This window comes from Herpailurus yagouaroundi, unplaced genomic scaffold (genome assembly GCF_014898765.1).
Source record: "Herpailurus yagouaroundi ecotype Mexico unplaced genomic scaffold, PumYag 67158, whole genome shotgun sequence".
Taxonomy (NCBI): Eukaryota; Metazoa; Chordata; class Mammalia; order Carnivora; family Felidae; genus Herpailurus; species Herpailurus yagouaroundi.
The window spans coordinates 77,045-103,019 of NW_024420004.1; the positions used below are offsets into that span (position 1 = coordinate 77,045).

General features: G+C 38.1%; 1 protein-coding gene across 3 annotated transcripts in view; it reads left to right on the forward strand.

Moving 5' to 3' along the window:
- The window catches only part of HEPH (hephaestin), a 93,706-nt gene that overhangs the window by 13,969 nt on the left and 53,762 nt on the right, over nucleotides 1-25,975 (forward strand). For 2 of the 3 annotated variants that reach the window (XM_040467015.1, XM_040467014.1), the window contains exons 4-12: nucleotides 1,774-1,986; nucleotides 3,121-3,303; nucleotides 4,403-4,657; nucleotides 6,781-6,949; nucleotides 8,163-8,299; nucleotides 16,384-16,515; nucleotides 20,277-20,488; nucleotides 23,005-23,155; nucleotides 25,554-25,766. In XM_040467015.1, the coding sequence (XP_040322949.1) occupies nucleotides 1,774-1,986; nucleotides 3,121-3,303; nucleotides 4,403-4,657; nucleotides 6,781-6,949; nucleotides 8,163-8,299; nucleotides 16,384-16,515; nucleotides 20,277-20,488; nucleotides 23,005-23,155; nucleotides 25,554-25,766 (1,665 nt within the window). The remainder of the gene's footprint in view (nucleotides 1-1,773; nucleotides 1,987-3,120; nucleotides 3,304-4,402; nucleotides 4,658-6,780; nucleotides 6,950-8,162; nucleotides 8,300-16,383; nucleotides 16,516-20,276; nucleotides 20,489-23,004; nucleotides 23,156-25,553; nucleotides 25,767-25,975) is intronic. The other variant, XM_040467016.1, reaches the window with a different exon arrangement.

Sequence of the window (25,975 nt, forward strand, 5' to 3'; positions counted from 1 at the left end):
ATCGGTTCATAGTTTCTTGTTTGTTTCATTTCCATTTCTGTTCTGTTTTGTTTTTTGTTTTTTTGTGATCAGTCTTCTTTTTGTATTTTCTTTTTCTTTTTACTTTACTATTTTTTTCCTTTATTTATCTTTGGAATCGACTGTATAGTTTTTTTTTTTTTAATTCTCTGTTTTTTTTTTTTTTTAAATTCCCTTTCCATTTCTCTTGTTTTGGGGAATCAGGATTTTTTCCTCTAGTCTTATTTTAACAATCAAATCAAAGCACACCTACTTAAATGTCCAAACACTTCCAATTAAAATCAAAGAGAAACTCAGCAGAGGACTGACTAGTGGGAAAGAGCAGACAAAACACAACAGCAGAGTGCACACAGCATATACCAGAAATACTTCTTAAAGTGCCACATGACCCCTTTTTAATATAGCAGTACTCTCAGTTTCAGGAAACATAACACGCTTTTAAACCATGCAAAAGGCAGAAACTTAGCCAAAATGACAAGAGGAATTCTCCCCAAAAGAAAGGTCAAGAAGAAATCATAGCCAGGGAGTTGCTCAAAAAAGATATAAACAATACATCTGAACAAGAGTTTAGAACAACTGTCATAAGACTACTAGCTGGGCTTGAAAAAGACATAGAAGACACCAGAGAAACCCTTACTGAAAAGATCAAAGACCAAAAATCTAGTGAGGCTGAAATAAAAATTCGATAACTGAGATGCAAAACCAACTGGATTAGTCACAATGAGGACTGAAGAAGCAGAGGAGAGAATAGGTGATACAGAAGATAAAATTGTGGAAAATAATGAAGTTGAAAATAAGAGGTAAAGTAAACTATTACATCATGAGGGGAGACTTAGGGAACTTAGTGACTCCATTAAATGAAACAATATCTGTATCATAAGAGTCCCAGAGGAAGATGAACAGGAAAAAAGGGGCAGAAAGTTTATTCAAACAAATTATCGCTGAGAACTTCCCTAATCTGGGAACGAAAAAAGGCATTCAAGTCCAAGAGACACAAAGAACTCCCCTCAAAATCAGCAAAAACATGTCATCAGCTTGACATATCAGAGTGAAACCTGAAAAATACAAAACTAAGAAATAACTTGGAAAGCAGCTAGGGACAAATGTCCTTAACCTACAAAGGTAGACACATATATGGTTAGCATCAGACTTGTCCACTAAAACTTGGCAAGCCAGAATGGAGTGGCAGGAGATATTTCACATGCTGAATAAGAAAAATATGCAGCCAAAAATTCTTTATACAGCAAGGCTGTCATTTAGAATAGAAGGAAAGATAAAAAGTTTCTCAGGTTTTGTTTTTTTTCTTTTTCTTCTTCTTCTTCGGGGTCGATCCCCAGTAGTGTGATTACTGAATCATAGGGTAGTTTTATTTTTAATATTTTGAGGAACTTCAGTTAGCTTTAGATTGAAATTCTGTAATTGTCTATTTTCCAAAGAGGGCCTGAAGAAAGGGCAGTGGGCGCAGGAATTCTGTCTTCTTTCTTGCTTCTATGCCATTGGTTTTGCACGAGGATACTATTGGATCAGGCTGTGCAGCACTTTCCATGGCCACAGCTCCTTCTCCAATGGATGGCACCTCTCCAGGTGCTGGGAGGTTGATATAAAGTCTGTGGTTCTTTGGCTGGATATTACCTGAACAGGTGCCCTCTTCAGGTTGTGAGGACCACTGTCTCATATATCATCCCTCTCTTGGCTTCTATATCTGTTACGTTCGTTCTCACCCTGAGATTGGGCATGTGCAATTTCATTTTTTAGGCTCCCTATACCCAGATGGCTCCTCCGGTCAGCTAAAAGCTGATGACTTTGTTCCCCCGGGAGGCAGCCACATTTACAACTGGACCATTCCAGAAGGCCACGCACCCACTGATGCTGACCCAGCATGCCTCACCTGGATCTACCATTCTCATGTAGATGCTCCACGAGACATTGCTACTGGTCTCATTGGACCCCTTATCACTTGTAAAAGAGGTACAGACCCCAGGGGTGAGCTACTGAGATGTGGTGTGGGATATTTCCAGGAAGCAGTGATGTGTGTTGGATCACCTACATATTAAACAGCAACCTCAAGGAGTGTTAATCCAGCACCTTTATTTATTATTAGGAATAAACCACACTAAACTTTCTTTCTACTATTTTTTTTATTTCATTACCTTTTAAAAAACTTTTGGGGCATTTGGGTGGCTCACTTGGTTAAGTGTTTGACTTTGGCTCAGGTCATGATCTTGTGGTTTGTGAGTTCAAGTGCTGCATCAGGCTCTGTGCTGACAGCTCGGAGCCTAAAGCCTGCTTCAGATTTTGTGTCTCCCTCTCTCTGCCCCTCCCCAGCTCTCCCTCTCTAAAAAAAAATAAATAAACATTTAAAAAATAATAATGTTTTCTTATTTTTTTCTTCATTTTAAAACCTTGCATTAGTAATGATGAGAGTCAAGTAACAGAAAAGTAAGGTGTGCACTAAGAGTTTAAGTGTGATTTATATCAAAAGTGGAGCCATTAGGATTTGGGGAGAACTGGAACTTGGTTGGAAATATGATAAGTTTAAGTACTGCCAGGCCCAGAAGACCTGGGTGTTGCAGAAGTATGGTCAGATTAAAGCCCTGGGTTGAAGGCATAGGTAGGGATGGTGGGAGGGATATTAATCCTATATGCTTAACCTTCAAGTCCTAGGCTCAGCTGAATTGGGTTTAACTGGGGTAATTGAAATTTGGAAATAGAAATTAGCAGTAAAAGGGGTGCCAGGTGGCTCAGTCAGTTAAGCATCTGATTTTTTATTTCGGCTCAGGTCATGATCTCACGGTTTGTGAGTTTGAGACCCATGTTGGGCTCTGTGCTGATAGCACAGAGCTTTCTTGGGATCCTTTCTCTCCCCCCCTCTTTCTCTCTGCCCCTCCCCCACTTGCTCTCTCTGTGTCTAAAAATAAATAAATAAACATTTAAAAATAGGAAAATAAAAGAAATTATCAGCAAAAGGCCTTATCTGTTTTCCTGTTGACAACAGACTCTTAAGTCACCCTGTCTTGCTATTTATTTCTTATGAGTACCCTTTGCAGGTTACTGTTGCTAAGGAAGGGATGTTTTCAAGGGCATCTTTCTTTCTCACTCTAGGAACCCTGGATGGGAATTCCCCTCCTCAGCGGAAGGATGTGGACAGTTATTTCTTCCTGCTCTTCAGTGTGGTAGATGAGAACCTTAGCTGGCATATTGATGAGAACATTGTCACTTACTGCTCAGACCCTGCCTCAGTAGACAAAGAAGATGAGGCCTTTCAGGAAAGCAATAGGATGCATGGTGAGCTGGGAGAGGGTGGCCACACCATGATAGTGAAGACTGATGGAGAGTTTGTACTGGGCCTAGCATTTGGTGGGTACTTTCACATATTTGGTTCTTTTTAACTTCACAAGAACTTAAAATAGTAGGTATCTTTTCTCTGTTTTACCTATAAGGAAACTGAGGATCCAGGATCACAGCTAACAGATCTGTCAGCTGTTATCCAGCTAACAGATAAACTGCACAGCTAAAATTCTAACCCTTATCTGTCTGACTGCACAGTCTGTGCTCTTGCCATTAGATGCCCTGCCTTCTAATGTGGAATGGCCTAGGTTATCAATTCTAAAGTCAAGTACTATATGCTCAGTCACTCAGGGTGAGGGTTGCCCACTGATATAATTAGTCAACATTTCTTTGTCCTAAAAAGGTTAGAAGAATTACCCACTTTGTGGGGGGAAATGGTTGGCAATGAGGGAGTTGATCATCTTAATTAATCCAAAACAAACTAAAGACACAAAATCCCTGAGTCATGAGCATACAACTTATTTTAGTAATAGAAACAATTTGATTTTATTTTTGTTTAATTAAGAAAGGGATTTAATTCTTCTCAAAGCCAGACAATTCCAAGGGGAGGTGAAAACTCAGATGGAAGATGTAGGGATGGCTTGCACAGTTCAAATTTATCTTTAGTGTTACACCAATTGCTTTTGATAACCATGGTAATTAGTTAACTTGAAAATTGTCCTGTGGAAATTTCCAAAGGAAATTGGCCTGGAATGAAAGATTAGCTTGCAAAATAAACCCCATTCTTTAGAAAACTTCTTCAGATTTCTGGGTTGGAATCTTGGTTCTATCACTTAATAGCTCTGTGGCTTTGGCAGAGAAGTAACTTTATTTCTCTGAGCCTTGGTTTTCTCGTTGTTTGTTTGAGAGCAACAATATCTGCTTATTTCCCAGGAGTGTTTGTAAGGTTTTAAATGAAATAAAGCATATGGTCAACATAGTCTACTTTTTAAAAATTTATTTAAATGTTATCTATTATTATTGTCAGATGGCAAACCTTCTCCCATTAGGCTGTATTTTCCTAACTCTGATATTTTATTTGGATTTTTATTTGCAGCAATCAATGGCTTTGTTTTTGGTAACTTACCAGATCTAAGCATGTGTGCACAGAAGCGTGTGGCCTGGCACTTGTTTGGCATGGGCAATGAAGTAGATGTCCACACAGCTTTCTTCCATGGACAAATACTAACTATCCGGGGCCACCGCACTGATGTGGCTCACATCTTTCCAGCCACCTTTGTGACTGCTGAGATGGTGCCTCAGGAACCTGGCACCTGGTTGATTAGCTGTCAAGTGAATAGTCACTTGCGAGGTGAGATTAAGCAACTCTGACCCTTGAAGTATAGAAGGGAGATGGCATTAATGGTCATCAGGTGTCTGGAGCCTAGTCTTTCAGGTGGGACAGCTAGGTATAAAGAATGAAATACTAGACTAGAATTCTGGTACCTAGCCAGGACTTTCCCTAGCTCAGCAGTTAACTTGGTGTCCTCTTTGCTCGGAATTCGAAGGAATTAAGATCTGGAGCAATTTGCAGCTTATTGAACAGGGAATGAAGGAGAGAGTAAAGAAGAGTAAGGCTTCTTCAGGAGATCATAGAGTACTGTGAGCAAGTAGTGATGCTCTAGTTGGGAACCAACAGTTATAGGGGTAGAAGATTTGGTTTTCAGAGAGAACATTGCTGAAGTAATGACATAGTGCATTGAGGAGCATCAAAGGAGAGGGAGAATATATGAGACAATGAAAAGAGCACTAGATGAGTGATTAGAAGGTTTGAGATATTGTCTCACCTCTGTGAAAAACTCACTGTATGACTTTGGAAAAGTGTTTTCCCATATATAGACCTCATTTTCCACATCTATAAAATTTGTTAGTCTACATACTAAGATCATTGCTAGCTCTTTCTTTTTTTTTCTTTCAAATTTTTATTTAAATTCTAGTCAGGTAACATATAGTATAATATTGAGCTCACACTTTCTAGCATTATTTGATATATGATAAATTAGGTGGATCTCAGGAAGGTAATATGAGCCAGCCAGAAAAGCCTGAACTCAAATCTTGGTTCTACCAGTTGTTTAATTAACTTTGGTTGAGCTCAGGTAACTTCTCTGAGAGAAGAAAATAAGCATTCCAATTTGCAGTTAAAAGATAGGATTATAAATCTCAGTTTCACCATTGACTAGCTGTGTAATCTTGGGCAAGTTTCTTAACCTCTCTGATCCTTAGTTTTCTTCATCTGCAAAAGGGCACATTAAAAGTCTGTTTCACAAGACTTTTTTTTTTAAATTTTTTTTTCAACGTTTATTTATTTTTGGGATGGAGAGAGACAGAGCATGAACGGGGGAGGGGCAGAGAGAGAGGGAGACACAGAATCGGAAACAGGCTCCAGGCTCTGAGCCATCAGCCCAGAGCCTGACGCGGGGCTCGAACTCCCGGACCGCGAGATCGTGACCTGGCTGAAGTCGGACGCTTAACCGACTGCGCCACCCAGGCGCCCCATGTTTCACAAGACTTTTAATCCTCATAATCATATGAGGATTGAAGGAGGTAACATATGCAAAGGTAACATAAGGTATTATTATCCGTTATTACTATGCATACCTCAATGTAAATTCTTGCACATTTGGAGATACTATTTAGAATTCAAATTTTCCTGGGGTGCCTGGGTGGCTCAGTTGGTTAGGCATCTGACTTCAGCTCAGGTCATGACCTCACGGTTTGTGAGTTTGAGCCCCGCATCAGGCTCTGTGCTGACAGCTCAGAACCTGGAGCCTGCTTCAGATTCTGTGTCTCCCTCTCTCTCTGCCCCTCCCCTGCTCATGTTCTGTCTGTCCCTCTCTCTCTCTCTCTCAAGAATAAATAAACATTATTATTATGATTATTTAGAATTTGAATTTTTCTGACATTCCCAAGTCTGCAGCTTCATCTCTATGTATAGAAGAAGTTCCATTATTTTGAGAACTTTCCAGTTTACATGTAACTTACTTCCCTTTTTCTTCTTACTCCTCTTTTTAAAAAAAATGTGATGCTCCTGCCAGCCCAGTGGTAGATTTCCCTATTCTCCTCATTTACAAAACAGGGGTTAAAACTCAGATCTAGGAAGTGACAGGCCTAAGGTCATATAGCGAGTGATAAGGATTAGATTTGAACTCAGGTATTTCTGACTTCAAACTCTGTGATGTTGCTACAATGTAAGCCTTTTGAAGAAGCAAGAATGTGATCTAGTAAACAAACAAGTGGTGGTGAGCAAGTGAAGGTACTTGAATTCCCACATGGAATTCCCACATGGAATGCTCCCTTTCTCCCAGTCATGCTGTTAAGGAGTAAAAGAAAGTGGCATAGTGAAGGGGGAGGGTAACAGGAGAAGGAGGAAGGTGGGTCATCTGGGTATATGACCTGTTGGGTAGAATGGATCCAGCCATTATGTCCTTCCTCCAGATGGCATGCAAGCACTCTACCAGGTCAAGTCTTGCTCCATGACTCCTCCCATGAACCAACTCACAGGCAAAGTCCGGCAGTACTTCATTGAGGCCCGTGAGATTCTATGGGACTATGGCCCGATGGGGCATGATGGGAGTACTGGGAAGAATTTGAAGGAGCCAGGCAGGTAAGAGTCAGTGGGCTTCCTCCCCCAGATCCTGGGACCAGCCCACCACCTATTACACCCTCTCAGAAATCTTTCACTTCACTTAGACGTTACAATCATTGTCTGGCTGGAATTACATGACACAACTGTTAGCCAAATTCTTGTGGTCCCTTAGAGAGTTTGCTCTTGGGAAGCTACAAAGATTTTTGTAGGGTTATGTCATATTCTCAGCAAAGGATCCAAGTAGAGTTTGGGATTGCTCCTGTTATGATTCCAGGCCACATTCAGAAAATAAAACTCAAAAGAAACCAGAACAGTTGAAATGGCATTTATCCAATTCTTCTTTATTTGACTCATTGTTTACCTCATGGTCCCTTCCTTTCTTTTCTACAGCCTGAAGGAGGCAATTGAAAAGGAGTGTAAAAAGCACTGTGAGAAATGTAGGAAGAGTGGGAGAAACCCACCTTGTAGCCATTCCATTCTCACCCTTTTGGAAGAACTTCTCCAAATTCTACCTCACCCATGAATCATGTAGGGGAAATAGAGCAGAAGGTTAGTTCCCTATTCAGTTGCTAGGCCTTAACTTATACTGACTCACTGGGCTATCAGTGATTCCAGATCTTTTACAGAAGAGGTACTTAGTAAATGACTAGGAGAGTTTTGGGTGGAATATTCTAGGGCACCTGTCGTGTTTATTCTTCTAGTGAGGAATAATGGAATGAATCTGCAGAAACCATAAAAAAGTAGGAATTTGGATCTCAGCATAGCTTCTAGAATCTCCAACTGTGCTTGCTAAGTTTGTTGGCTTTCATTTTTAACTTAAGAATATTTTTTATTAAGGTGAGAAAGGATCTTGAATACATGAGGATAATTAGGACATGTATAAGGCTATGTAACTTAAGAGGGCAGAACTTTTCCCATTGTCTGGAACTTGCTAAGGGAAGATTTCAGCCTACTATAAAGAATCCCAACCATTAAAACTCCAATAGCAAGAAGGATTGTTTTCTCTGAAAATAAGTCCCCTGACCTTTGAAAGACTCAAGCAGGCAGAAGCTATATATCATTAATTAGTGGTGTCATCAAAGGATATAACTTCACTGTGTGGAATTTAACCTGGGTTATCCCTGAGGTTCTTACTAAACATAAGTACCCATAACTTAATGAGACCAAGGATGAGATGGGGATCTATATGATACATAATTAAATCATATGACATTTACCTCTTTATATCCAGTGGCTCAGATAAATTCTTCCAGAAGAGCTCCAGTCGAATTGGGGGCACTTACTGGAAAGTCCGATATGAAGCCTTCCAAGATGAGACATTCCAGGAAAAGGTGCAGATAGAGGAAAATACGCATCTTGGAATCCTGGGTGAGGAATTCTTAACATATGAAATTCATTTACTGGAACCTGAGAACTGGTGAGGACTTAGACACTGGAACCTGGGGCACCTCAGAGGTACACTTGAAACAAGCATCTCCCAAACTGAGTCCTGAGGGATGAATATCTGGTGAAAAAAAGGCTACAAGTCTGAATGTGTTTGCAAAACACTAGGTTAAACGTGGTCAAATAGTGTTTGCTGCAGGACTTCTCATAAACTTGTATTTATTTTTGTTCATCAAAAATATTCAAAATGTGAAGAATATATAGAATTCATCATACTTAATTCCTGAACTTTTTATTAGTGAACATCTTCTGGTAACACTGTTATACAGATCACACTTTAATTTTTTTTAACATTTGTTTATTCTTGGGGGGGGGGGCAGAGAGAGAGGGAGACACAGAATCTGAAGTAGGGTCCAGACTCCGAGCTGTCAGCACAGAACCCAACATGGGGCTTGAACCCACGAGTTGCAAGATCATGACCTGAGTTGAAGTTGGATGCCTAACTGACTGAGCCACCCAAGCGTCCCCAGATTACACTTTTAGAAGTGCTTCTCTAGGTGTATTTCTGAAGGGATATACAAGGCAGTAAGACTGTTCAGGTTCCTGGCAATATGAGACCAGGAACAGACTGGCATGACATGCAGACATGCTTGCTATGGTGAGGGATATAGTACAAGGTTTAAAGCCTGATCCTGGATAAGGCATCCAGAAGAATAATATTCTGTAAAGCACAGATATAGCAAAGTTGGGTGTGGTTTAGCCACTTGGTAGAGCCAGGAAGTAAAATAGATTGGATAGAAGAAAACTTTTGTAATGAAAGTAATGGAATTGGCCATGTTCTGGGGTTAAGTGTGTGTCAGTTGATTCTAGGAAATATGAACATAGACAACAGGTATTACATCTGCTGGACAGGAAGATACAAGGAGCAGAAAGCCACTTAGGGAAAGAAGGTGGGCCCTGAGTATTAAGAAGCTATCATTAGCTGGTGTCCAGTATGAGTTTCAGTCTTCTTTGTTCAACATTTTTATTGGGAAAACATACATATAGCATAAAATTTAACATCTTAACCATTTTAAGTGTACACTTCAACGGCATTAAATACATTTCATAGTGTTGTGTAATCACCACTATCCATCTTCATAAATCTTTTCATCTTATGAAACTGAAACTTTACACCCATTAAACAATAACTTCCCATTCTTCCCTCTCCCTAGTTCCTGACAACAACTGTTGTACTTTCTGTCTCTATGATTTTAACTACTCAAAGTGCCTCATATAAGAGGAATCATGCAGTATTTGTCTGTCCATGACCAGCATATTTCACTTAGCATAATGCCTTCAAGTTTGATCCACATTGCAGCATATTGCAGAATTTCCTTCCTTCTTTTCTTGTCATCTATCATTCTCATGTCTTTATTTTTTATTAAATTTAAAAATTTTAATTCTCTTATAGTTAACATACAGTGTTATATTTGTTTCAGGTGTATGATACAGTGATTCAACTGCATATAACACCCAGTGCTCATCATGACAAGTGCACACCTTAATCCTCACCACCTATTTACCCCATACACCCATGTCCCTTGCCCCTGGTAAATAGTCAGTTTGTTTTTTATTGTTAAGAATCTATTTCTTGGTTTCTCTATCTCTCTCTTTTTTTTCCTTTGTTCCTTTGTTTTGTTTCTTAAATTCCACATATGATGGTATTGTATGGTATTTATTGTTCTCTGGCTGACTAATTTCACATTATACTCTCTAGCTTCATCCAAGTTAGTGCACATCACAAGATTTCATTATTTTTCGTGGTTTAATAATATTTCATTGTATGTGTATATTATATTTTGTTTATCCATTCATCTATCAGTGGACACTTTGGTTGCATCCACATTTTGGCTATCGAGAATAATGCTACTATGAATATGGGTGTACAATATCTCTTTGAGACATGCTTTGGATACATTTTGTTATGTGCACAGAAGTGGAAATGCTGTATAATACGGTAAATTTATTTTTTTTTTAATTTTCTAAGGAACCACCGTACTCTTTTCCATAGTGGCTGTAACATTTTGTATTTCCACCAACAGTGCACAAGGGTTCCAATTTCTCCACATCCTTGCCAATGCTTGTTTTCTCTTTTGTTTTGTTTTGTACTGTATTGTTTTTGTTTTGATAGTAACCATCCTAAGAGGTATGAGGAGGTATCCCATTGTATTTTTTATTATCATTTCCCTGATAATTGGTGATGTTGAATATCCTTCCATGTTCCTATTGGTCATTTGTACATTTTTTTAATTTAAATTCAAGTTAGTTGACATACAGGGTAGTCTTGGCTTCAGGGTCCTTTGTGTATTCACTGGAGAAAAGTCTATTTAAGTCACTTGCCCATTTTTAATTGAGTTTTTTTTAATTTTTTGTTGTTGATTTTTAGGAGTTCCATATGCATTATTGATATTAATCTCCTATCAGACTTAGGAATTGCAAATATTTTTTTCCCATTCTGTGGGTGGTTTTTAACTCTGTTTATAGTGTATTTTGATGCACAGTTAAAAAAATACTGAAATTCATTATGTTTATTTTTTTCTCTTATTACCTATGCTTCTTGTGTCATATCTAAGAAATCATTAGCAAAGCAAATGTTGGGAAGATTTCGCCATATGTTTTCTTACCAGAGTTGTATAGTTTTATTTTTTTTTATTTTTTTTTATTTATATATGAAATTTATTGTCAAATTGGTTTCCATACAACACCCAGTGCTCATCCCAAAAGGTGCCCTCCTCAATACCCATCACCCACCCTCTCCTCCCTCCCACCCCCCATCAACCCTCAGTTTGCTCTCAGTTCTCAACAGTCTCTTATGCTTTGGCTCTCTCCCACTCTAACCTCTTTTTTTTTTTTTTTCCTTCCCCTCCCCCATGGGTTCCTGTTAAGTTTCTCAGGATCCACATAAGAGTGAAACCATATGGTATCTGTCTTTCTCTGTATGGCTTATTTCACTTAGCATCACACTCTCCAGTTCCATCCACGTTGCTACAAAAGACCATATTTCATTTTTTCTCATTGCCACGTAGTATTCCATAGTGTATATAAACCACAATTTCTTTATCCATTCATCAGTTGATGGACATTTAGGGTCTTTCCATAATTTGGCTATTGTTGAGAGTGCTGCTATGAACATTGGGGTACAAGTGCCCCTATGCATCAGTACTCCTGTGTCCCTTGGATAAATTCCTAGCAGTGCTCTTGCTGGGTCATAGGGTAGGTCTATTTTTAATTTTCTGAGGAACCTCCACACTGCTTTCCAGAGCGGCTGCACCAATTTGCATTCCCACCAACAGTGCAAGAGGGTTCCCGTTTCTCCACATCCTCTCCAGCATCTATAGTCTCCTGATTTGTTCATTTTGGCCACTCTGACTGGCGTGAGGTGATACCTGAGTGTGGTTTTGATTTGTATTTCCCTGATAAGGAGCGACGCTGAACATCTTTTCATGTGCCTGTTGGCCATCCGGATGTCTTCTTTAGAGAAGTGTCTATTCATGTTTTCTGCCCATTTCTTCACTGGGTTATTTGCTTTTCGGGTGTGGAGTTTGGTGAGCTCTTTATAGATTTTGGATTCTAGCCCTTTGTCCGATATGTCATTTGCAAATATCTTTTCCCATTCCGTTGGTTGCCTTTTAGTTTTGTTGGTTGTTTCCTTTGCTGTGCAGAAGCTTTTTATCTTCATAAGGTCCCAGTAATTCACTTTTGCTTTTAATTCCCTTGCCTTTGGGGATGTGTCGAGTAAGAGATTGCTACGGCTGAGGTCAGAGAGGTCTTTTCCTGCTTTCTCCTCTAGGGTTTTGATGGTTTCCTGTCTCACATTCAGGTCCTTTATCCATTTTGAGTTTATTTTTGTGAATGGTGTGAGAAAGTGGTCTAGTTTCAACCTTCTGCATGTTGCTGTCCAGTTCTCCCAGCACCATTGTTAAAGAGACTGTCTTTTTTCCATTGGATGTTCTTTCCTGCTTTGTCAAAGATGAGTTGGCCATACGTTTGTGGGTCTAGTTCTGGGGTTTCTATTCTATTCCATTGGTCTATGTGTCTGTTTTTGTGCCAATACCATGCTGTCTTGATGATGACAGCTTTGTAGTAGAGGCTAAAGTCTGGGATTGTGATGCCTCCTGCTTGGGTCTTCTTCTTCAAAATTACTTTGGCTATTCGGGGCCTTTTGTGGTTCCATATGAATTTTAGGATTGCTTGTTCTAGTTTCGAGAAGAATGCTGGTGCCATTTTGATTGGGATTGCATTGAATGTGTAGATAGCTTTGGGTAGTATTGACATTTTGACAATATTTATTCTTCCAATCCATGAGCAGGGAATGTCTTTCCATTTCTTTAAATCTTCTTCAATTACCTTCATAAGCTTTCGATAGTTTTCAGCATACAGATCCTTTACATCTTTGGTTAGATTGATTCCTAGGTATTTTATGCTTGTTGGTGCAATTGTGAATGGGATCAGTTTCCTTATTTGTCTTTCTGTTACTTCATTGTTAGTGTATAAGAATGCAACTGATTTCTGTACATTGATTTTGTATCCTGCAACTTTGCTGAATTCATGTATCAGTTCTAGCAGACTTTTGGTGGAGTCTGTCGGATTTTCCATGTATAATATCATGTCATCTGCAAAAAGCGAAAGCTTGACTTCATCTTTGCCAATTTTGATGCCTTTGATTTCCTTTTGTTGTCTGATTGCTGATGCTAGAACTTCCAGCACTATGTTAAACAACAGCGGTGAGAGTGGGCATCCCTGTCGTGTTCCTGATCTCAGGGAAAAAGCTCTCAGTTTTTCCCCATTGAGGATGATGTTAGCTGTGGGCTTTTCATAAATGGCTTTTATGATCTTTAAGTATGTTCCTTCTATCCCGACTTTCTCAAGGGTTTTTATTAAGAAAGGGTGCTGGATTTTGTTAAAGGCCTTTTCTGCATCGATTGACAGGATCATATGGTTTTTCTCTTTTTTTTTGTTAATGTGATGTATCACGTGGATTGATTTGCGAATGTTGAACCAGCCCTGCATCCCAGGAATGAATCCCACTTGATCATGGTGAACAATTCTTTTTATATGCCGTTGAATTCGATTTGCTAGTATCTTATTGAGAATTTTGGCATCCGTATTCATCAGGGATATTGGCCTGTAGTTCTCTTTTTTTACTGGGTCTCTGTCTGGTTTAGGAATCAAAGTAATACTGGCTTCATAGAATGAGTCTGGAAGTTTTCCTTCCCTTTCTGAGTTGTATAGTTTTAGATCTTAAATTTATGTCTTGAATATATTTTGATTTAATTTTTATATACGGTAATGAGGTATTAAATAGAAGTCCCACTTTATTGTTTTGCATGTGGAAATCCAGTTTTCTCAGCATTATATGTTTAAAAGACTGTTCCCACAGAAAAGGTCTCTTCAACAAATATTGGCAAAACTGGTCAGCTACATGCAAAATAATGGAACTGCACCACTTTCTTACACTATACACAAAAATAAATTCAAAATGGATTAAAGACGTAAATGTGAGACCTGAAATCATAAAAATCCTAGAAGAGAGCACAAGCATAAATGTCTCTGACATTGGCGGTATCAACCTTTTTCTAGATATGTATACTAAGGCAAAGGATATAAAGCTAAATAAACTATTGGGACAACATAAAAATAAGAAAGCTTCTGCACAGTGAAGGAAACAGTCAACAAAGCTAAAGGGCATCCTACCCTATTTGCAAATTATCAACCTAATATTTGCAAATTATTATCCAATAAGGAATTAGTATCTAAAATATATAAAGAAGTTACACAACTCAACACTCAAAAACAAATAATCCAATTAACCATGGGCAGAATAAATGAACAGACATTTCTCCAATGAGGACATTGAGATACCCAACAGACACATGATAAGATGCTCAACATTACTCATCATTAGGGAAATACAAGTCCAAACTACTATGAGGTATCCCCTCACACCTGTCAGAGTAGCTAAAATCAAAAACACAAGAAACAACAAGTGTTGACAAGAATTTGGAGAAGAGATCCCTTTTGCACAGTTGGTGGGAATGCAAAGTGGTGCACCCACTTTGGGAAACAGTATGGAGGTTCCATAAAAAGTTAAAAATAGAACTACCCTAGAATCCAGTAATCACACTACTGCATATCTACCCCCAAAATATAAACACTAAATCAAAATACAATGCTAAACCAAAGGGATACAACCATCTGTATGTTTATAGAAGCATTACTTACAATAAGCAGATTATGGAAGCAGCCCAAGTGTCCATTTATATAAGAAGATATATAGATAGATAGATATAGATATACATCTATCTATATACATATATATGTATATATATATACACACAAATATATATATACACACACACATATATTTTCTTTATATATAATTCAGCCATAAAAAATAATGAAAGCTTGCAATTTGCACCAACATGGATGGTGCTAGAGAGTATAATACTAAATGAAAAATGTCAGTCAGAGAAAGATAAATACCATATGATTTGACTTCTATGTGTAATTTAAGTAACAAAACAAATGAGCAAAGGAAAACAAAGAGAGAGAGAGAAAGAAATAGAGAAGCAAAACAAGAAACAGACTCTTAACTATAAAGAAAAAACTGTTGGTTACCAGAGGGGAGGTGCGTGGGGGGGATGGGTGAAATAGGTGGTGGGGATTAAGGAGGGCACTTGTGATGAGCACCAGATGTTGTATTGAAGTGTTGAATCATTGTATTATACACCTGAAGCTAATATAACACTGTATGTTAACTACACTGAAGTTAAAGTAAAAATAAAAATAAAGAAGAAAATACCCTTGCTAGTTACAATTCTATTCAGACTTTCTATTTCTTTATGCTTTAGTCTTGGTAGGTTTTCTGTTCTAGGACTTTTTCCATTTCATCTAGGTTACCCAATTTGTCAGTGTACAGTCATTCATAGTACTATCTTACAATATTTTTTTATTTCTGTAGAATTGGTAATAAAGTCTTCACTTTTATTTCTTATTTTAGTAATTTGAGTCTTATCTATTTTCTCTTAATCCATATCTATGACAGTTAGTCAATTTTGTTGATCTTTTCAGAGAACCAACTTTTGGTTTCATTGATTTTCTTTATTGTTTTTCTTTTCTATATCTTATTTATCTCTGATCTAGTCTTTATCAGTTTCTTCCTTCTTCTATTTTTGGATTTAGTTTGTTTTCTTTTCCTAATTCTTTAATTTGTAAAGTAAGTTGTTGATTTGAGATGTTTTTTCAATGTAAATATTTATAGTTATAAAGGTCTCTCTTAGCACATTTTCCATGGCATCACATTTTGCTATGTTGTGTTTTCATTTTCATTTGATTCTTGGATCATAGGTGCAGCATGAGGTGTGGAAAGTGAGTAGAAAACAAACCAGAAACACTGAACTAGGGTTTAAGCCTGCACAAATGCTCAGGGTATTGTCTTGGTACTTCTGGTTAATCTCAAAGATGACTGAGCTAAGTTAGAGGTGGTGAATAGTGGAACAAAAAAGGCTCCATGAATCATGGCTCAACTACCTAGTTCAGGACCTGGATAGAGGATATAATAATTTTATATGCTCAGAATTTGTTTAGGCTTGAGGCAAGATCAGATAGTTAGATGTATCTTACTAGGAAATGCAGCTATGGGAATTGGGGCAATAAACGTAAGGGAAATGGGATTGAACCTGACAGTGGGGGTGGGTGAAAGACTTGGCTTTAAGTCATGATCTGTTTCTAATCAGTTATTTGAATTTGGGAACATCAATTCAACCTCTCTGAGCTGCAGTTTCCACATTTGTAAAATAAAAATATCCCCAATATAATGTTTGAAGATCCAAATGAGATAATGAATTTAAAAAAGAAGTTTTTTATAGCTGTCAATTGCAACACACTTATAAGGAATTATTTTTATTATTACACAGGGAGGGATTATCTTTTTCACTTCCTTTTTCTTTCCCTCCCTCTTATTTTGTTTCCATCCTCCCTGGTCATCTCTGTTTTCATTCCCATTGTCTCTCCTTTCCATCTTCCAGGACCAGTGATCCGGGCTGAGGTGGGTGACACCATCCAGGTGATCTTTTACAACCGTGCTTCCCAGCCATTCAGCATACAGCCTCATGGAGTCTTTTATGAGAAAGATTACGAAGGAACAGTGTACAATAATGGTGAGCAAGCAGGGTTTCCAACTGATGTGGGCTGCATTAAATATCAAGTAGCTCTTGAGGACAAATAAATAGGGGAGGAAATGAGGGAAGAGACAGAATTAATTGCCTTGCATGGATATTGCTGAATGCATGCATGATATTACAGTGAAGCAGAGCTGGGCTAAAAAAGAGACATATTCTTTCAAATATATTTCACATATATATTTTAATATGATTGACATTTCAATGATATTTGTTTTTCCCATCCATGAGCATGGAATGTCTTTCAATTTCTTTGTTTTGTCTTCAGTTTCTTTCATCAGTGTTTTATAGTTTTCAGAGTACAGGTCTTTCACTTCTTTGGTTAGGTTGATTTCTAGGTTCTTATTTTGGTGCAATTGTAAATGGGATTATTTCTTAATTTTTTTCTGCTATATCATTATTAGTGTATAGAAATGCAATAGATTTCTGCACATTTAATTTGTGTATCCTGGACTTTACTGAATTAATTTGCCATTGCCAGTATCTTTTTTGTGGAATCTTTAGGGTTTTCTTTAGATAGTATCATGTCATCTGCAAACAGTGAAAGTTTTACTTCTTTATTACCAATTTTTATTTCTTTTTGTTGTCTAATTGCTGTGGCTAGAAATTCCAGTACTATGTTGAATGAAAGTAGTGAGTGGACATCCTTTCCTTGTTTCTGACTTTAGGGGGAAAGCTGTCAGTTTTCACCAATTGAGTATTATGTTCTCTGTAGGTTTTTCATATATGGCCTTTAAGGTTAGTATCCAAAATATATAAAGAACTCATACAACTCAACACTCAAAAAAATAAATAATTCAATTAAAAATGGACAGAAGATATGAACAGACATTTCTCCAAATAAGACATCCAGAAGGCCAACAGACACATGAAAAGATGCTCAACACAACTCATCATTAGGGAAATGCAAATCAAACTACAATAAGATATCACCTCATGCCTGTCAGAATGACAAAAATCAAAAACACAAGAAACAACAGGTGTTGGTGAGAATGTGGAGAAACGAGAACCCTCTTACACTGTTGGTTGGAATGCAAACTGGTGCAGCCACTATGGAAAACAGTATGGAGGTTTTTCAAAAAGTGAAAATTAGAACTACTCTATGATCCATTAATTTCATATTGGGTATACACCCAAAAATACAAAAAACACTACATTGAATATCATGTCATCTGCAAATATTTAAAGTTTTTCTTCTTTCTTGGTGATTTTGATTTTTTTTTAGTTTCTTTTGTTGTCTGGTTGTGGCTAGGACTTCCAGTACAATGTTAAATAACATTGGTAAGAGTGAACATCATTATCTTGTTCCTGACCACAGTGGAAAAGACCAAATTATTGGTTGCTGGGGGGAAGGTGGATGTGGGATGGGTGAAACAGATGATGGGGACTAAGGAGTGCACTTATTGTGATGAGCACTGAGTGTTGTATGGAAGTGGTGAATCACTATATGGTACACCTGAAGTTAATATTACACTGTATTTTAGTGAACTAAACTTTAAATAATAAAAACTTTAAAAATTCCCCAAAACACTAATTTAAAGGGATACACACACCCTTATGTTTATAGCAGCATTATTTACAATAGCCAAACTATGGAAGAAGACGAAGTGCCTATCAATAGGTGAATGGATAAATAAGTGACTATATATATATATATAGCCACATCTGCCTACTTTTTTTATATTGTTTTGAAGTTTATATTTGAGAAAGAGATAGAGTGTGAGTGAGGGAGGGGCAGAGAAAGAGGGAAACACAGAATCCAAAGCAGGCTCCAGTCTCTGAGCTATTAGCACAGATCCCAATATAGGGCTCAAACTCACAAACCACGAGATCATGACCTGAGCTGAAGTTGGATGCTTAACCAACTGGGCCACCAAGTGCTCCCATGCAACATTTTCTTTATCCATTTATCAGTCAAAGGACATTTGGGCACTTTCAGTAACTTTGTATTGTTGATAGTGCTGCTATAAACGTTGAAGTGCATATGCCTCTTCAAATTTGCATTTTTGTATCCTTTGGATAAATACCTAGTAGTGCAATGGCTGGGTCATAGCGTAGTTCTATTTTTAATTTTTTGAGGAACCTTCATACCGTTTTCCAGAGTGGCTGCACCAGTTTGCATTCCTACCAACAGTCCAAAAGAGTTCCCCTTTCTCTGCATCCTCACCAACATCTGCTGTTTCCTGAGTTGTTAATTTTAGCCGCTCTGACAGGTGTGAAATGGTATCTCTTTATGACTTTAATTTGTATGTCCCTGATGATGAGTGATATTGAGCATCTTTTCATGTGTCTGTTAGGCATCTGGATGTCTTCTTTGGAAAAGTGTCTATTCATGTCTTCTGTCCATTTCTTCACTGGATTATTTGTTTATTGAGTATTGAGTTTGATAAATTATTTATGGATTTTGGGTACTAACCCTTTTTCTGATATATCATTTGCAAAATCTTCTCCCATTCTTTTGGTTGCTTTTTAGTTTTGTTTATTGTTCCCTTGCTATGCAGAAGACTTTTATCTTGATGAGGTTCCAATAGTTCATTTTATTTCTCTTGTCTCTGGAGACATGTCTAGGAAGAATTTCCTGTGGCCATGGTCAAAGAAGTTGCTGCCTGTTTTCTTCTGTAGGGCTTTGATGGTTTAATGTCTCACATTTAGGTCTTTCATCCATTTTGAATTTATTTTTGTGTATGCTGTAAGAAAGTGTTCCAGGTTCATTCTTTTGCATGTCGCTGTCCAGTTTTCCCAACACTATTTCCTGAAGATTCTGTCTTTTTTCCATTGGATACTCTTTCCTGCTTTGTCAAAGATTAGTTAGCCATAGATTTGTCAGTCCATTTCCGGGTTCTCTGTTATGATCCACTGATCTACATGTCTGCTTTTGTGCCAGTCCCATACTGTCTTAATTAATACAGGCTTGTAATGAAGCTTTAAGTCTGGAATTGTGATGCTTCCAGTTGTGGTTTCCTTTTTCAACATTACTTTGGGTATTTGGGATCTTTTCTGGTTCCATACAAATTTTAAGACTGTTTGTTCTAGCTCTGTAAATAATGCTAATGTTATTTTGATAGCAATTGTATTGAATGTGTAGATTGATTTGGGTAGTATCAACATTTTAGCAATATTTATTCTTCCAATCCATGAGGATGGAATGTTTTTCCATTTGTTTGTGTCTTCTTCAATTTTATTCATAAATTTTCTATGGTTTTCAGCATACAGAAATCAAACTTTCATTCTTCATAGATGGCATGACACTTTACATGGAAAATTTGAAAGACTCCACCAAAAAACTGCTAGAACTGATACGTGAGTTCAGCAAAGACACAGGATGTAAAATCAACCTACATAAATTGGTTGCATTTCTATACACCAATAATGAAACAGCAGAAAAAAATCAAGGAATTGATCTCATTTACAATTGCACCAAAAAACAAAAGACACCTAGGAATAAACCTAACCAAAGAGGCCAAATAAGTTTTAAAGGCCCTTTTAATCCTTCAGTCCTATGAGTTTAGAAAACTGTAACTTGGCAAAGTTTAAATTTCCCCAGTTTGCATAACAACCATTAACAGAACCAGAAACTAACTTTGGTCTCTTCACTCCTACCAAGGATTCTTTTTAATATTCTATATTGTATATTGCTGCTGCTCAAAAATACCTTGTGGTTTATAATATTAACCACACTCTTTGGAGCTATTGATTCTCACTGTAGCAAATATGATAATTAGTCATATTTTTCCCTGCAGGCTCATCCAACCTTGGCTTGGTGGCCAAGCCCTTTGAGAAAGTAACATATCGCTGGACAGTCCCCTCTCACGCTGGCCCTGCTGCTCAGGATCCTGCCTGTCTCACCTGGATGTACTTCTCTGCTGCAGATCCCATAAGAGATACGAATTCTGGTCTGGTGGGGCCCCTATTGGTGTGCAAGGCTGGTGCCTTGAATGCAGATGGTAAACAGGTATTGCCAAGGTTTATGGAAGGAAAGCCTGCTGGGAAGAAGACAAGGCTATGTTGTTAAATAGGAGTTAAAAATGGAATGTGTTCTAGAGATAAGGGAATGGAAAAAATAACCAAGCTATTTAATCAGAAATGGATACTTGGTGACCTCATGCTATTTTGCATGGTATTCTTTCATTCACAAATATCTTTCTTAGTTTCTATTCCTTTCTATTCTTTATCCTCTCATCACCTCCTCATTTTTTAAACCTCACCTTCCTCTAAACCTTGATCTTAATTTTTTAAATAGTTTTTTTCTAATTTTTAAATGTAAATTAAAGTTAACTAACACATTCTGTTGTCATGGATTTGGGAATAGAACCCAGTGATTCAACTCTAAATATGATACCCAGTGCTCATCCCAAGTGCCTTTCTTAATGCCCATCACCCACTTAACCCATTCTCCCACCCACTTCCCCTCCAGCAACCTGCAGTTTTTTCTCTGTATTTAAGAGTCTCTTATGGTTTGCCTCCCTCTCTTTTTTTATCTTATTTTTCCTTCCTTTCCCCTATGTTCATCTGTCATGTTTCTCAAATTCCACGTATGAGTGAAATCATATGACATTCATCTTTCTCTGACTGACTTATTTCAGTTAGTATTACATTCTAGTTCCATCCACGTTATTGCAAATGGCAAGATTTCATTCTTTTTCATTGCCAAGTAATATTCCATTGTTTATATAAACCACATCTTCTTTATCCATTTATATCAATTGATGGACATTTGGGCTCTTTCCATAAATGGCTATTGTTGATAGCATATAAACTTTAGGGTGCATATGCCTCTTCAAATTTGCATTTTTGTATCCTTTGGATAAATATCTAGTAGTGCAATGGCTGGGTCATAGTGTAGTTCTATTTTTAAATTTTTGAGGAACCTCCATACCATTTTCCAGAGTGGCTGCACCAGTTTGCATTCCCACCAACAGTCCAAAAGTGTTCCCCTTTCTCTGCATCTTCATCAACATCTGCTGTTTCCTGAGTTGTTAATTTTAGCCACTCTGACAGGTGTGAGATGGTATCTCTTTGTGATTTTGATTTGTGTGTCCCTGATGAAGAGTGATGTTGAGCATCTTTTCATGTGTCTGGCATCTGGATGTCTGGATGTCTGGATGTCTCCTTTGGAAAAGTGTCCATTCATGTCTTCTGCCCATTTCTTAACTGTGTTATTTGTGTTTAGGGTGTTGAGTTTTGTAAGTTCTTTATATATTTTGGATACTAACTCTTTTTCTGACATCATTTGCAAATATCTTCTTCCATTACATGTGTTGCCTTTCTTGTTTTGTTTCCTTCACTGTGCAGGTTTTTTGTTTTTTGTTTTTATCTTGATTAGGTCCCAATAGTCCATTTTTTATTTCTCTGGCCTTTGGAGACATGTCTAGTAAGAAGTTGTGGCTGAGGTTAAAAAGGTTGCTGTCTGTGTTCTCCTGTAGGATTTTGATGGTTTCCTGTCTCACATTCAGGTCTTGTAAACATTTTCAATTTATTGTTGTGTATGATGTAAGAAAGTGTGCAATTTCATACTTCTGCATGTCACTATCCAGTGTGATCCTAATTCCTAAATGTATTTTAATATTTGTTTGTGTTCTTTCATTTCCATCTCACCATTTCTAGCTGTATAACCTTGGGCAAGTTACTTAACCTCCCATTGCCTCAGCTTCTATATCTGTAGTAAAGGTTAACAATAAAAGTCGGTATCTTGGGTTTTTGCAAGGATTAATTAAAATAATCCATGTGAAGTTTCTTTATCACAGTATCTGATATATAATAAGCACTCAGTAAATGTTAGAAGTAATAATAATAGTGATGATGATGATAATGATCATCATCATCATAATAATGATAATAGTACATTAATAATAATTATATACCCTTTTCTCTTATTTTCTTCAGAGTCTTCTCTTGATCTCCAATCCACCTTTCCCCAGGTGACTCTATGCTCTCTTCTATCACTCTTTATTTCTCCATAATCCCCATCTTGTGCTTCTTCATGTCCACTTTCATATATTCCTCCCCTCCAGTCTCGTCACTTTATTTTATTTTGACCTCTTACACCCACCTTCAGTTTGAAATTACCAGAGGAGGGGCGCCTGGGTGGCTCAGTTGGTTGAGCATCCAACTTCAACTCATGTCATGATCTCACCGTTTGTGGGTTTTAGCCCTGCGTCTGGCTCTGTGATGACAACTTGGAGCCTGGACCCTGTTTCAGATTCTGTGTCTCCCTCTCTCTCTGCCCCTTCCCCTCTTTCACTCTGTCTCTTTCTCTTTCAAAAATAAATAAACATTTAGAAAATTGAAATTTCCAAAGGAAAAACTGTGTAGCAACAACTACAACCCTAAGCAGCAGGAATGGGCATCACTCTGTATCTCAAAAAATAAATAGGAAAAATCGGGGCTTCTTAGGTCTAGAGCTGCACAACTCACAACTGCTGAAACCATTGTCATTTTTTTCCTATGTTCTCTACCATGGACCTACAGAAAGGGGTGGATAAGGAATTTTTTCTCCTTTTCACTGTGTTGGATGAGAACAAGAGCTGGTACAGCAATGCCAATCAAGCAACTGCTATGTTGGATTCCCGACTGCTCTCAGAGGATGTCAAAGGCTTCCAAGACTCCAATCGGATGCATGGTATGGAGAGTGTTTTTTCCCCTGAGCTACAATTGAGAGGTTACAAGTAAAAACCTAACCTAAACATAATCATGTCCCATCTGTGAAAGCACTGATCCCATGGTCAACTCTACCCAAAATATGAGCTAGATTGAATAATTCAATCTAAGACAACAGATCTTATATTTTGTGCCTTCTTGGGCTCTATCTTGTGTTACAAAGTATGGGGAGCATTGGAAAAAGGTGCTATGAAATGAGAATTGCAAACAAGGCATCCACCAGAGAGTGAAGAGAGTAATCTGGGATGATACCCTTCCAGTCTTACCTCTTTCTGTTATTGACCACTATCCTTACTCCCCAACTCCATATTCCTGCCAAACAGGACTATTTTTCTCTATATAGACATACCTTGTACTTTTCTGACTTCATGCTTTTACAATGCTTTGCCCTCCAGTTGAAGCGCCTTTCCTTATACTTTTTCCTTTAGCTTGTGGAAATTCTTTCCATTCCCTAAGGTCTTACTCAAAAGCGACTTAATCCATGTAACCATTTTTAGCACCCAATCCCAGGATAATGACACCCTCTTCTGAACCACTATTCAATTTGATCAGACTATTTTAATAGCATGTTCTATATAGTAATTTGTTACATGGCTTTTGACTTCTGCTAGAGTGTACTTTCCTGAAAGGTGGGTATTGTTTGCTGCTCTCTGTATAGTCTACATTTTCTAATACACAGTAAATGTTTAATGAAAAGTGAACTACCAAATTAATGGGTAGGTATGTAGGTGGGTGAGTGAGTAAATGTGAAGACATGGTCCCAGTTTGCAAAGAGCTCCCAACATTTTGCAATGAAATAAGACTAATAACACACATGAAATAATTATAGAACAATACAAGATCAATTATAATGAAGTGCTAAATTATGTGAAACAGCTCTCAAGTGACATGGAGTTCATAGGAGAACGTTAATGAGGAACAATCCAATTGAGGGATTCCTGGGAGAAGGGAGTGCTGGAGCTGGTTTTGGAAGCTAAATAGGTTTGCAATTATACATTACAGGCAATGGAAGCAGAATCAGGAGATTAGCAACATTCTCATCAGCATTTTGAAGAATTACCAAGTAGGATTACTCATTAAAGGTGATTCCAGTGGATGTGAGGACATTAAAAGGGGGTCAGATTTAAGCAGACCTCCCTGTATTTTCAAAAGGAGTGTGAAGAAAAGGAGGGAGTCATGAATGACTGTTGTCTTTTGACTGTCTCTTTGGTTCTCATAACCAGTTATATCAGCTGGAAAAACTAAACAAGTCCTGTGAACCAAGTTCATTTCAGTTTGACTTTATGAAGCACGTGAGTAGTATCAGACAATATGCCAGGTGCTTGGGCAGTCACACAAATATAGAAAAATGTGCTTGCTTCTAGGTCAATCTAGTGTGGGAGATATATTTGTAAGTAAATCATTGGACTCTGTGATAAGTCATATGGAATAATTTTGTAGGGGGGAAATTTCATGGAAATGAGAGAGAAGGAGAGAGAGAGAGGCACACACAGACAGACATGGTGGGGGGGGAGAGAAGTATCCCTGCTTCACAGGGGAGTTGACATTTGAGCTGAGGTATAATGGATGAGTAGCAGTTTGCTGTAGAGAAACTAGAGGAAAATGTTATTCCAGGCAGAGGGAATAGCATGTGAAAACTCAACATGTGTTTATAAACACCTAGCATCTTTAAGGCTACAGAGGGATACAGAGACAAATAGAGCTCACAGGAATAGTGTGTTCCTCTGTGTGAGATAGGGTAGGAGGATAGACTGAAGACAAGGGTACCAGGGAGAGGGCTTTTTCAGGAGTTCAGGCCAGAAACTATGAGAGCAAGATACTAGGCCGTAGCAGTGAAGTAAAGAAAAAGAGACAGATTGAAAGATGAATATGGAAACTTGAGGAAACCCCAATACTTTCAGGATGGATGAAGAACAAGAACAAGATGAAAGAGAAACAATCAGAGAGGTTGTAACAAAACCAGGAAAGTGTGGCATCACAGAAGCCAACGGAGGAGAGTTTCAAAAGAGTGGGAATAATAGATGCTGGTATCTGTGTGTGTGTGTGTGTGTGTGTGTGTGTGTGTGTGTGTGTGAAAGAATTGTGGTAGTGGAAAGAATTTCAGTTTTGCAAGAACGTGAAGTGTGATATAAGAGTTACAGGGGGTGAGTTCAGAAAGGACAGCTGGGCCCTTATCTCAAGGAGACAGATCTTCATAAGTAGAACTAAAGTGGCTTAGGGAAGAAGGCAGAGAAGTTGAGGATGAATCCAACATTTCAAATTGTGGGAAACCATAGTACAGAACTGATGCTATGCTCCTGGCCAGTGCTTGAAGAATCTGTTCTCATCTTCCTGTTTTGTGTTGTGTTTTTGTTTTCCAGCCATTAATGGGTTTCTGTTCTCTAACCTGCCCAGGCTGGACATGTGCAAGGGTGACACAGTGGCCTGGCACCTGCTTGGCTTGGGCACAGAGACTGATGTGCATGGGGTCGTGTTCCAGGGCAACACTGTGCAGCTTCAGGGCATGAGGAAGAGTGCAGCCATGCTCTTTCCTCATACCTTTGTCATGGCCATCATGCAGCCTGAAAACCCTGGTAAGTGACTCAACAGCTGTCCCTAGGCTGAGAGGCTCTGTTGGGTATGGTGCTGGATGAGGGGGGAAGGTGAAGAGAAAAGAGGACAAGTTAAGGGTTCATGGGAAGTTTTCAAAACACTCTTATCTCCTCTCTCCTTAATGTGCACTCTGTTCTGGTTATTTGGATTTTTTCTTAGCTGTAGGCAAAAAGTAAAGAGCTAAGGAAGT